At 39.9% G+C, this 12,040-nt stretch overlaps 1 protein-coding gene across 1 annotated transcript; it reads left to right on the forward strand.

Annotated features, from left to right (window-relative positions):
• Positions 1 to 1,089: 1,089 nt before the first annotated feature.
• LOC126001381 (olfactory receptor 10G2) lies at positions 1,090 to 2,046 on the forward strand. The gene has a single exon (XM_049768641.1). The coding sequence runs from the start codon at positions 1,090 to 1,092 to the stop codon at positions 2,044 to 2,046; it is 957 nt and encodes a 318-aa protein (XP_049624598.1).
• The last annotated feature ends 9,994 nt before the right edge of the window (positions 2,047 to 12,040 follow it).

A 12,040-nucleotide genomic window follows, 5' to 3' on the forward strand; every position in this document is an offset into this window, starting at 1 on the left:
CAAACAGCAACAACAAAAAGCCAATAGCGTGCTTGACTTGCAAGCTGCTGACCCAGGTTCAGTCCTTGGCATCCCAGATGGTCTCCCCTGCACTTCCAGCATTAATTACTGAGTGCAGAGCCAAGAGTAACCCTTGCGCATCACAGAATGTGGCAAAAAAAAAAAAAAAAAAACTTTAAAAAAAAAAGTTTATGCTTCTGAATACTGAGGTACTGCGATGCAATAGAGTGGTTTATAAAGACCAGATAAGTTGTGTATTTGTTTTGTTTGCTATAATGCAGAAATGCGGTTTTAACTCACAGAAAATAAGAAACACTGCAATGATAGTGGATATGGGAGGATAGAAGATGTGAGAATTTTGAAGTATATATTCCATACTGCTGTACCTCAAGTTTAGCACCTCTTGGGGTGAGGAAAAGGGGAGGTTTTGGTTGGACATGTCCTTCTCTTTCTTAATCTAGCAAACTCTCTGCTTCATGATTACTCTCAATTAACGTTCTCTGGACAGTCTGACTCATAAAGCAAAGTAACCAAAATAAGTACCACCTCTTTTTCTTTGCTGTTTTGGTTTTGGCTTTGGTTTTTGGCCCACACCCAGTGTTGCTTAAAGATTACTTTAATTGTGGCCTAATTGTCACTCTTGACAATGAATGCACAGTGAACTATGCAGTCATGTAGATTGAATATTGAACCTGTGCATTCCTACCAGTCCTTTGAACTATCTCCCTGGCCCAACAATCACTTCTTTTTTTAAAAAAGAAATCTTTGGGGCCAGAGCGATGGTGCAGTGGTAAGGCATTTGCCTTGCATGCAGCTGACCCAGGACAGAACACAGTTTGAGGTTCAATCCCCCCCGGCCTCCCATATGGTTCCCCCAAGCCAGGGGCGATCTCTGAGTGCATAGCCAGGAGTAACCCCTGTGCATCACCAGGTGTGGCCCAAAAACCAAAATAAAGAAAGAAAAATTTTAATAAAAGTTTGTATATCTCCTTATAGGCATTAGCCATCAAACTAATCTCATCTTACTGCCTCCCTTTATTTTGTTTTCCTGATATGGCTTTACCATTCCTTTTAGCAGATTACGGGCAGATGGGAAAGATCCAAAATACGTCCCTGGATAATGTGGTGACAGAATTTATTCTCCTAGGCCTACCTCATCCTCCAAATCTGAAAATCCTCTTCTTCCTGGTCTTTCTCCTCATTTACATCTTGACTCAGCTGGGAAACCTCCTCATTCTGCTTACCGTATGGGCTGATCCAAAACTCCATGCACGTCCTATGTACATTCTTCTGGGCGTGCTCTCTTTCCTGGACATGTGGCTGTCCTCAGTCATTGTTCCTCGTCTGATTTTAGATTTTACTCCAGCCAGTAAAGCTATCCCATATGGTGGGTGTGTAGCTCAATTATATTTCTTTCACTTCCTAGGCAGCACCCAATGCTTCCTCTACACCTTGATGGCTTATGACAGGTACCTGGCCATATGTCTGCCCCTGCGCTACCCTGTGCTCATGAATGGAAGTTTATGCACCATCCTTGTGGCTGGAGCTTGGATAGCTGGTTCCATCCATGGTTCTATCCAGGTCACCCTGACCTTCCGCCTACCATACTGTGGGCCCAATGAGGTAGATTATTTTATTTGTGACATCCCTGCAGTATTGAGACTGGCCTGTGCTGACACAACTATCAATGAATTGGTGACATTTGTGGACATTGGGGTAGTGGCTGCCAGTTGCTTTATGTTGATTCTGCTCTCCTATGCCAATATAGTTTATGCCATCCTAAAGATAAACACTGCTGATGGACGGCGCCGGGCCTTTTCCACCTGTGGCTCCCACCTGACTGTGGTCACAATCTACTATGTCCCCTGTATTTTCATCTACCTTCGTGCTGGATCTAAGAGTCCCCTAGATGGGGCAGTGGCTGTGTTTTACACTGTTGTCACACCATTACTGAACCCCCTTATATACACACTGAGGAATCAAGATGTGAAGTCAGCTCTGAAGAGAATAACAACAGGCTGTGGGGCCACAAGTGAAAATAAGTAACTAAAGGCTCAAGGACTACCTATATCACCATGACTGCACACTTTTCAACTACCAGAATAGGTGACAACTATACAATAAAATTTTGGTAATTAAACAGGATAATTTAATTCTATTTTAAGAACCTTCTGACACATATATATAACCATCTCATTAACTTGGTTCAAATTGTTTTGTTTTTTATTTAAAAATAAATGGGTGTATCAGTTTTGATTACCAAAAAGTTGAATTGAATGAGATTTTAATAGTTTTCAGTGGTATGTTATGACAGAAAATTTTTGGGTAGTGAAGGAAGATTTGGATCATGCCTAAAATTGTTTGTGGCTACTCCTAAAATTGATTAGGGGTTATTTAGGCAGTGCTTGGTATTTACTGAAATCAGAGTCATGTAAGGCAAGTACCATCTCTCAAGTCCACCAGAAAATTTTCAAAGGAATAAAAATGTCATAATGCTACCCAAGCTTTGTATTCATTTTTTTCATTTCTGTGATCCTTCATTATGTATGATTATCCCATTCCCAAGCACTTGAATTTGAAAATTCTGGATAATTTATGTTGTTTTCTTGATCATCCACCTTCAGAGTCTCTCTCCTGATTCCATGTCCCATATTCTCTTCCACATAAAACATACCATACTTAAAAATTCCTTTCTGTGGGCCAACTTCCTCATCACCACACACACACTCATGCTACCAAAAAACACAGCACCCTATGCCCACACCCTCTTCTACAATTTCCCACCCAGAATCCTACCCTGTCCCCTTGCAGGCACAAACAACTTTTCTTCATATTGCTTAATACAACACAAAGACAAATGGAATTATCACAACTTAGATCAGGGGGTCTCAAACTCGCGGCCGCGGGCCTTTTGCGGCCCTCTGTACAACATTTTGTGGCCCGTGGCTGGCCTTCAAATATTGCAGTATTCGCGATTATTCGCTTACCGAATAATCGCAATAAAAATCACATTAGTAAGAAAAAAATCACATTAAACATTCGCATACCCTGAGCAGTTCCATTCGGGGTATGCAAATGTTTAATGCAATTTTTTGCGATTTTTTTCTTCTTTTTTTTTTTTTTTTTTTTTTTGGTTTTTGGGCCACACCCAGCGGTGCTCAAGAGTTACTTCTAGCTGTCTGCTCAGAAATAGCTCCTGGCAGGCACGGGGGACCATATGGGACACCAGGATTCGAACCAACCACCTTTGGTCCTGGATCGGCTGCTTGCAAGACAAACGCCACTGTGCTATCTCTCCGGGCCCGCGATTTTTTTCTTACTAATGCGATTTTTTATTGAGAATATTCGGTAATCGAATAATCGCTAATACTTTATGCCTAGCTCAGACATCATTTCCGCTGCTCCTGCCCGCTGTCCCTTGCATTATCCGGAGGCCTAAGGGAGAGAAGTTTATTACAGAATTAGATTTTGCATACCTTCATCATGACTTCATCAAAGCCTGCAGTGAAGAGAAAGATTGATGACGAGCACAGACAATTTCAGGAAAAGTGGGAGATGCAGTATTTCTTTGTTAAGCACAGGGGCATCCCCACATGTTTTATTTGCTCAGAGAAAGTTGCAGTGCACAAGGAATACAACTTGAAATGCCATTGTTCAACTAAACATGCTGAGGAATGTGCAAAATATCAAGGAAATGAGAGAGCCAAGAGGGTTGCCAGTCTTAAAGCATGTCTAATGAGGCAACAAGATTTCTTCAAGAAAGCAACCAAAGAGAATGTTGCATCAGTTGAAGCTAGTTACATGGCTAGTGAAATGATTGTTAAGACAGGGAAACCATTCACAGAAGGAGAGTTTGTTAAAAAGAAATGCATGTTACAGGGTGCAAGTATTATCTGTCCAGAAAAGAAAGGTCAGTTTAGCAAAATCAGCCTTTCTGCCAACACTGTGGCAGAGCGCATTTCTGACATGTCAAGTGACATTTATCATCAACTGTGTGAGAAAGCCAAATGTTTTGATGCATACTCAGTTGCTCTTGATGAGGGCACAAATATAACAGACACTGCACAGCTCACAATTTCTGTCCGTGATGTTGATTGCAATTTTGAATTGACAAAGGAGCTGCTCACAATAATTCCAATGCATGGCCAGACCACCACTAATGAGATATTTCGGCATCTGTGTGATGCCATTTAGAATGCAGGTTTGCCATGGAAGAAGTTTGTTGGAATAATAACCGATGGAGCGCCATTGATGACAGGGAGGAAAAATGGACTGGTGGCACTTATTCAAAAAAATCTTGAAGAGGAGGTTGTAGAGAAGGCCATTGCTCTTCACTGCATTATCCATCAGCAGGCCCTTTGCAGTAAATGCCTGCCATGTGACAATGTGATGTCTGTTGTTGTAAAATGCATCGACCAAATCAGATCCAGGGGCTTAAAGCACAGGAGGTTCCGTGCTTTTTTAGAGGAAATGGAGTCAGAATATGGAGATGTGCTCTATTTCACTGAGGTACATTGACTCAGCAGGGGAAATGTCCTGAAAAGATTTTTTGAGTAGAGAAGAAGTGAAAGCATTCATGGATGGGAATGCTGTTTCTGAGTTGAGTGATCACAAATGGCTCATGGACTTAGCTTTTCTTGTTGACATCACACATAAGCTGAATGTACTAAACAAGATGTTACAAGGCCCAGGGCAGCTTATCAGTGCTGCCTATGACAACGTGAGAGCATTCTCCACAAAACTTGTGTTATGGGGCCGGCGTGGTGGCGCTAGTGGTAAGGTGTCTGACTTGCCAGCGCTAGCCTAGGACGGACCGCGGTTCGATCCCTCGGTATCCCATATGGTCCCCCAAGCCATGAGCAACTTCTGAGTGTATAGCCAGGAGTAACCCGGGTGTGGCCAAAAAAAAAAAAAAAAAAAACTTGTGTTATGGAAATCTCAGCTCTCTCAGACAAATCTTTGCCATTTCCCAGCATGCAAGGAACTTGTGGATGCAGGCATACCATTCAGTGGTGAGAAATATATTGATGCTATTTTTAAGCTAAAGAAGTAATTTGATCACAGATTTGCAGACTTCAAAAAGCACAGAGCCACTTTCCAAATTTTTGTGGACCCTTTTTCCTTTGATGTGCAAAATGCCCCTCCTGTGCTTCAAATGAAGCTCATTGACCTGCAATGCAACTCTGATCTCAAAGCCAAGTTCAGGGAGATTAGTGGAAAAGCAGACATGCATGGGCAATTTTTGAGAGAACTGCCCCCCAGCTTCCCTGAACTTTCCCAAATGTTCAAGTGCACCATGTGCCTTTTTGGGAGCAGATATTTGTGTGAAAAGCTATTCTCCACACTGAACTTCAATAAATCAAAGTACAGGTCTAGACTTAATGATGATCATCTTCAAGCCATACTGAGGGTCTCAACTGCTTCCTCTCTAAAGCCAAATGTGGTTCAGATTTGTGAGAAGAAGCGCTGTCAAGTCTCTAGCAGCAAGGAATAGGCAAAAAATGCCATGTTCAGAAGAACTGTTCATGATCTTCACTCAATGTTCTATTCATGTTCAGAAGAAATAATTAAAATAATGACATTTGAGGACTTTTTTGGTGAAATCTCTTATGCGGCCCTGCCTCACCCTGACTTTGCCTCCTGTGGCCCCCAGGTAAATTGAGTTTGAGACCCCTGACTTAGATCAAGAAGGGTCAATTTGAAGTAATTATTATATCTCTTCACGGTGTTGCTAAAGTCAGTGCCTAAGGATTTACTAGGCTGTGGTTGTTGCTAGTTGAGTCTTCCTCATTACTGTTTAGTCTCCTTGAGCTTGATAGAGTTCTATGTAACTTTCACATCAGATTTCTTGTGAAACAACTGGGCTGACACTGCTATGATGTTCTAAGGTGTCACACAGTCCATCTATCTATAAGTCTGAAACAAATTTGGTGGCTTGACAGTTTTATAAGGTTAATTTGTGGAGTTGAGCCATTTCTGTCAGAGGGTGTTGGTTGTGGCACTGGGTTTCTGTGGCTTCAGGAAGAAAGAACAATATGGTGCTCATCCATTCTGAAAATGCCTTAGAAGTATCAGCTGGGAACATAATACCTTGGAAGATTCAGCAACCATCATTTATTTGCTTTTGGAGCTGGTAGAGGAGCTGTACCATCTTTCTTCCAGTAAGATGGCAAGTATTCTTAAATTGAAGAATGAGGTATGGTGAAATAGAAATGCAACTTTGCAATGCTCGAAGAATTAATAAATTTTACACCTGAAAAGTGTGAACTGTGGTAGACCAAACACTGGTCTACCATGAGCTACAGCCTAGAAATGGCTATGGTTTCATTTAATCATTGATATAAATGTTGACAGATATTAGATAATTTAACCACAGTCGAAATTAACACATTATACAAAATTAAAACTTGAGCCCTACTAGATATGGTTCTTTTGGAGTTCAGCTCTGTGTTGAGATTTTAATTCTTTCTTGGTCTCTTTTCTCATGCCAAGTCAGAAGCATACCCTAATACAGCTGACCTGGGTTTTATTCTTAACACCACATATATAGTACTCTGAGCCCTAGCTGAAATGATACCTAAGCACAGAGTCAGAAGTATGTCCTGGGCACCACTGCATGTATCACAATTACCTTCCTTCCAAAAATAGTGATTTTCAACATTTTTACATCCAAAGATCAGCACCTACACAAAGGGCTATGTCTCTATCTCTGTTTCTCTCTCTCTCTTTCCCCCTCCTCTCTCTTTCTCCTCTCTTTCCTCTCTCACTTTCTCTCTCTTTCTTGTCTCTGCCCCACCCGATATTTCTCTAAATAAACCATTTAGTTAGCTCACACACAAAAAAAAATCATCACCCTTTGGTGAATCCTGCTGTGGTGAAAGAACAAAGGACTTGTTTATTCAAAAAAGCTTCCAATTATTCTCTCCTAGAGAGAGAAACTACTTGAAACTATTTACCTCAGGAATTAATATAGCATTGAGTATTTGGACTTAGCACAGGAGGGTAGTGGTGGGAATGGGCACATTTGCACAAAATCTTCTTTAAGATTCTTGAAATAGAATTCACTTAATGAAAGTGCCAGCTGACTTAATAACACAAAGGAAAGTAAGACATTGTACTATACAACAACTACTGTCCAGCCTTCGGAAAAACAGTTTTAAGTTCCTCTGTACTTCTTTATCTCTGAAATGAAATAATATGTTTATATAAATTGATGTGCTCTCTCCATCCCCAGAAAACTAGATACACATTCTTCTCCAATGCACATGGCTAATTCTCCAGGATATACCACATGCTGGCACATAAAACATATCTGCATAAAATTAAAAAGATAGAAATTGTGAAGACTAGGGACTGGAGAGATAGCGCAGCGGCGTTTGCCTTGCAAGCAGCCGATCCAGGACCAAAGATGGTTGGTTCGAATTCCGGTGTCCCATATGGTCCCCCGTGCCTGCCAGGAGCTATTTCTGAGCAGACAGCCAGGAGTAACCCCTGAGCATTGCCAGGTGTGGCCCAAAAACCAAAAAGAAAAAAGAAAAACAGAAATTGTGAAGACTAACTTTTCAGATCATAATGCACTGAAACTAGAAGTGAACTACAAAGGGACACAGAAGAAAAACTTTAACACTTAAAACTTAAATAGCTTAAAAAATAATTAAATAGCTCAGTACTGAACAAGCAGTGAGTCAGAGATAATATCAAAGAGGAAATCAGGGGCCGGAGAGATAACATGGAGGTAGGGCATTTGTCTTACATGCAGAAGGATGGTGGTTCGAATCCCAGCATCCCATACAGTACCCTAAGCCTACCAGGAACGACTTCTAAGCATAGAGCCAGGAGTAACCCCTGAGCGCAGCTGGGTGTGACCCAAAAAAAATTTTTTAAAAAAAGAGGAAATCAAGGGGCTGGAGAGATAGCACAGTGGCATTTGCCTTGCAAGCAGCCGACCCAGGACCTAAGGTGGTTGGTTCGAATCCCAGCATCCCATATGGTCCCCCGTGCCTGCCAGGAGCTATTTTTGAGCAGATAGCCAGGAGTATCCCCTAAGCACCGGCGGGTGTGGCCCCCCAAAAAAAAGAGGGAATCAAAACATTTCTGGAAACAGATGCAAATTAAGACCCAAATTATCAGAATTTATAGGACACAGCAAAAACAGTACTAAGAGGAAAATTTATAGCTTTGCAAGCACACATCAGGAAGGAAAAAGTGGCCTATATAAATAGCTTATTGACACAGCTTATAAAATTAGAAAATGATCAACAAAAGGAATTAAAAATAGCAAAAGGCAATAACAAAGCTTAGAGCAGAAATCAATGAAGTAGAAATTCAAAAACCAAGCCAAAAAATCAACAAAAGTTGGTTCTTTGAAAAAATAAACAAAATTGATAAACCAGGATAATCTAACATATCTAAACAGACCCATCACTACTGAGTAATTAAAATTCTCATCAAAAATCTTCCCAAAAACAAAAGCACAGGCCTAGATAGATTCACTAATGAATTCTTTCAAACTTTTCAAGAGGAATTACTACCAATTGTTTTCAGACTCTTTCATGAAAATGAAGAAACAGAATCACTCCCAATAGTATTTATGCAGCTAACATCACCCTGATACCAAAACCAGAAGAGATGCTGCAAAAAAAGAAAACTACAAACCAATATCCCTGATGAACACAGATGCAAAGATCCTCAACAAAATCCTGGCAAATAGGATCTATTACCTCATCAAGAAGGTCATACACCATGACCAAGTAGGTTTCATTCCAGGAATGCAAGGTTAGTTTACCATACAAAAATCAATCAACATAATACACTACATCAACAAAAGGAAAAATAAAAACCATATGATCATATCAATAAACACGGAGAAAGCATTTGATAAAGTCTAACACCTATTCATGATAAAAATTCTCATCAATATGGGAATAGAAGGAACTTTCTTAATATAGCCAAGGCATCTACCACAAGACAATGGCAAATATTATTCTCAATGGAGATAAACTAAAAGACTTTTCTCTTAAATCTGGTACAACATAAGCAGCCCCTCTCACCACTCTTATTCAACATAGTGCTGGAAGTTCTTGCCATAGTGATTAGGCAAGAAAAAGAAATCAAAGGCATCCAGATAGGAAAAGAAGAAATCAAGCTCTCACTATTTGCAGATGACATATTATATTTAGAAAACCCTAAAGATTCAACCAAAAAGCTTCAAGAAACATTCATATAGCAAAGTGGGAGGCTACAAAATTAACACCAAAAAAAATCAGTGGCCTTTTTATACACCAATAATAATTGAGAAGAAATGGGCATTAAAAAACAATTACATTGGGCCGGTGAGGTAGCTCTAGAGGTAAGGTGTCTGCCTTGCAAGCACTAGCCAAGGAAGGACTGATGTTCGATCTCCCAGCGTCCCATATGGTCCCCCCAAGCCAGGGGCAATTTCTGAGTGCTTAGCCAGGAGTAACCTCTGAGCATCAAATGGGTGTGGCCAAAAAAAAACAATTACATTCACATTAGTGCCACACAAACTCAAATACCTTGGAATAAACTTAATTCAAGAGGTGAAGGACCTATACAAAGAAAACTACAAAACATTGCTTCAAGAAATAAAAAAAGAACACAAGAAAATGACGACACATATGGATTAACATCATTAAAATAGAAATACTCCCCCAAAGCACTGTACATATTTAATGCAATTCCTCTAAGAATACCCATGACATTCTTCAAAAGAAGTGGATCAAACACTTCTGAAATTCATATGGAACACCCACGAATAGCTAAAGTAACCCTTAGGGGAAAAAAAGACAGGAGGCATCACTTTCCCCAACTTTAAATTGTTCTACAAAGCAATAGTCTTTAAAGCAACACAGCATTGTAATAAATACAGACCGTCAGATCAGTGGAATAGACTTGAGTATGCAAAGAATGTTCCCCAAGACATTCAATCAATACAAATCAAGAAATGCAAAATGGAGCAAGGAAAGCCTTTTCAACAAGTGGTTTGGGACAACTGTTCAGCCACATGCAAAAAAGCAAATTCAAACCTCCATCTAACACCATGCACAAAGGTAAAATCCAAATGGATTAAAGACCTTGATATCAGACCCAGAATCATAAACTACATAGAAGAACATGTAGGTAAAACACTCCATGACATTGAGACTAAAGGCATCTTCAAGGAGAAAATAGAACTCTCCAAACAAGTAGAAGTGGAAATATATAAACTGAAAAGTTTCTGCACCTCAAAAGAAATAGTGACAAAAATACAAAGGCCACCCATAGAATGGGTCACATCCAGTGGCATGATTCAGGGTTACTCCTGGTTCTGTGCTCAGAAATCACTCCTGGAAGACTCAGGAGACCATATGAGATGCTGGGACTCAAATCGCCATCCATCCTGGATCGGCTGCATGCAAGGCAAACACCCTACCACTGTGCTATCTCTCCAGCCCCAAAATATTTCTTTTTTAAAAAAATAATAAAAAATAAAGAAGCAGATAAGGGCCAGCAAAGTAGCTCAGTGGTAAAGCACTTGCCTTACATGTTAAAAAAAAAAGTTGATATGATCATCAATTTGCATGTTTATGAAAGGACATTATCTCTAGCCATCAAAATGCCATAATTTGAGTGCCAGAGAGATAGCATGGAGGTAGGGCATTTGCCCTGCATGCAGAAGGACGGTGGTTTGAATCCTCACATCTTATATGGTCCCCCAAGCTTGCCAGGAGCTATTTCTTTTTTTGTTTGTTTGTTTTTGGTTTTTTTGGGGGTCACACCCGGCAGCGCTCAGGGGTCACTCCTGGCTCTTTGCTCAGAAATCGCTCCTGGCAGGTTCAGGGGACCATATGGGATGCCGGGATTTGAACCACCGACCTTCTGCATGAAAGTCAAATGCCTTACCTCCATACTATCTCTTCCGGCCCCAATTCAGGAGCGACTTCTGAGCATAGAGCCAGGAGTGACCCCTGAGCGCTGCCGGGTGTGACCCAAAAACAAAAACAAAAAGTCATAATTTGAATGTGGAAAAGTAAACATCTTGATGAAATATTATAATAAAGACATCATAGTATAAACAAGATAAAAATATATCATTTGCCTTTTGACCCCAAAAATATTTTTCTTAACTGTAGCAGTTGTGCAAAACTCATGATATGAGAAAAACATTTTAAATTTATTTATTTCCTTACAACATAAAAATCATGTACATCAAATTATATGATGAATATTATGCTATAGTCTTACATAGAATATAACACAATCAGAAAACCCTTATTCCTGCCTATTTTGAATTGTTTGATGATAAAGGTCAGCAGAGATAGTATGAGACTTGATACATAATACTGTAGAACTTGAGACAGTGATACTATAGAACTTGAGATCAGGTGGAAAATTCACCCCTGTAGGAAAACAAAAGAACACTAGAGACTGCTACCTGTTTCTGAGGGAATGAAATGGAAAGCCTGCAGATGGTTAGGTTAACTCTGACTAACATCAACTAATGACACCAGTGTATAAAAGTAGGAAGCTGGTTTTTCAATGCCTGAATGTAGTAAATGAAGAACTCTGTATCGTTTTCCAAATTAAAAAAAAAAAAAAAAAAATATATATATATATATATATATATATATATATATATATATATTATTGGGGCCGGAGAGATAGCATGGAGGTAGGGCGTTTGCCTTACATCCAGAAGGATGGTGGTTCAAATCCGGGCAAAAACAAAAACAAAAAAAAATTATTGATTTGATTTGGCACAAAGTGAAAGTCAAAGCAAAGTACTCAAAACATATTGAGACTTTAAGATCAAACACAGGACTGTTAATTCCAACTAGTAGTATTCTGATACATGACTAAAATCAGAATTCCCTTAACTCAGCAAACAAAATTTTAAAAAGGCCTGGTTTGAATCGTTCCAATTATCATATGTTGCTGTTGCATCAAATAATTAACGATGGGGCTGGATGGCGGTGAATGGCGATGGATTTCTCTCTGCCATCCCAGGCCACGTGGCTCCGCAACCCCATCCAGCCGGCGA

This window comes from Suncus etruscus, chromosome 2 (genome assembly GCF_024139225.1).
Source record: "Suncus etruscus isolate mSunEtr1 chromosome 2, mSunEtr1.pri.cur, whole genome shotgun sequence".
Classification (NCBI taxonomy): Eukaryota; Metazoa; Chordata; class Mammalia; order Eulipotyphla; family Soricidae; genus Suncus; species Suncus etruscus.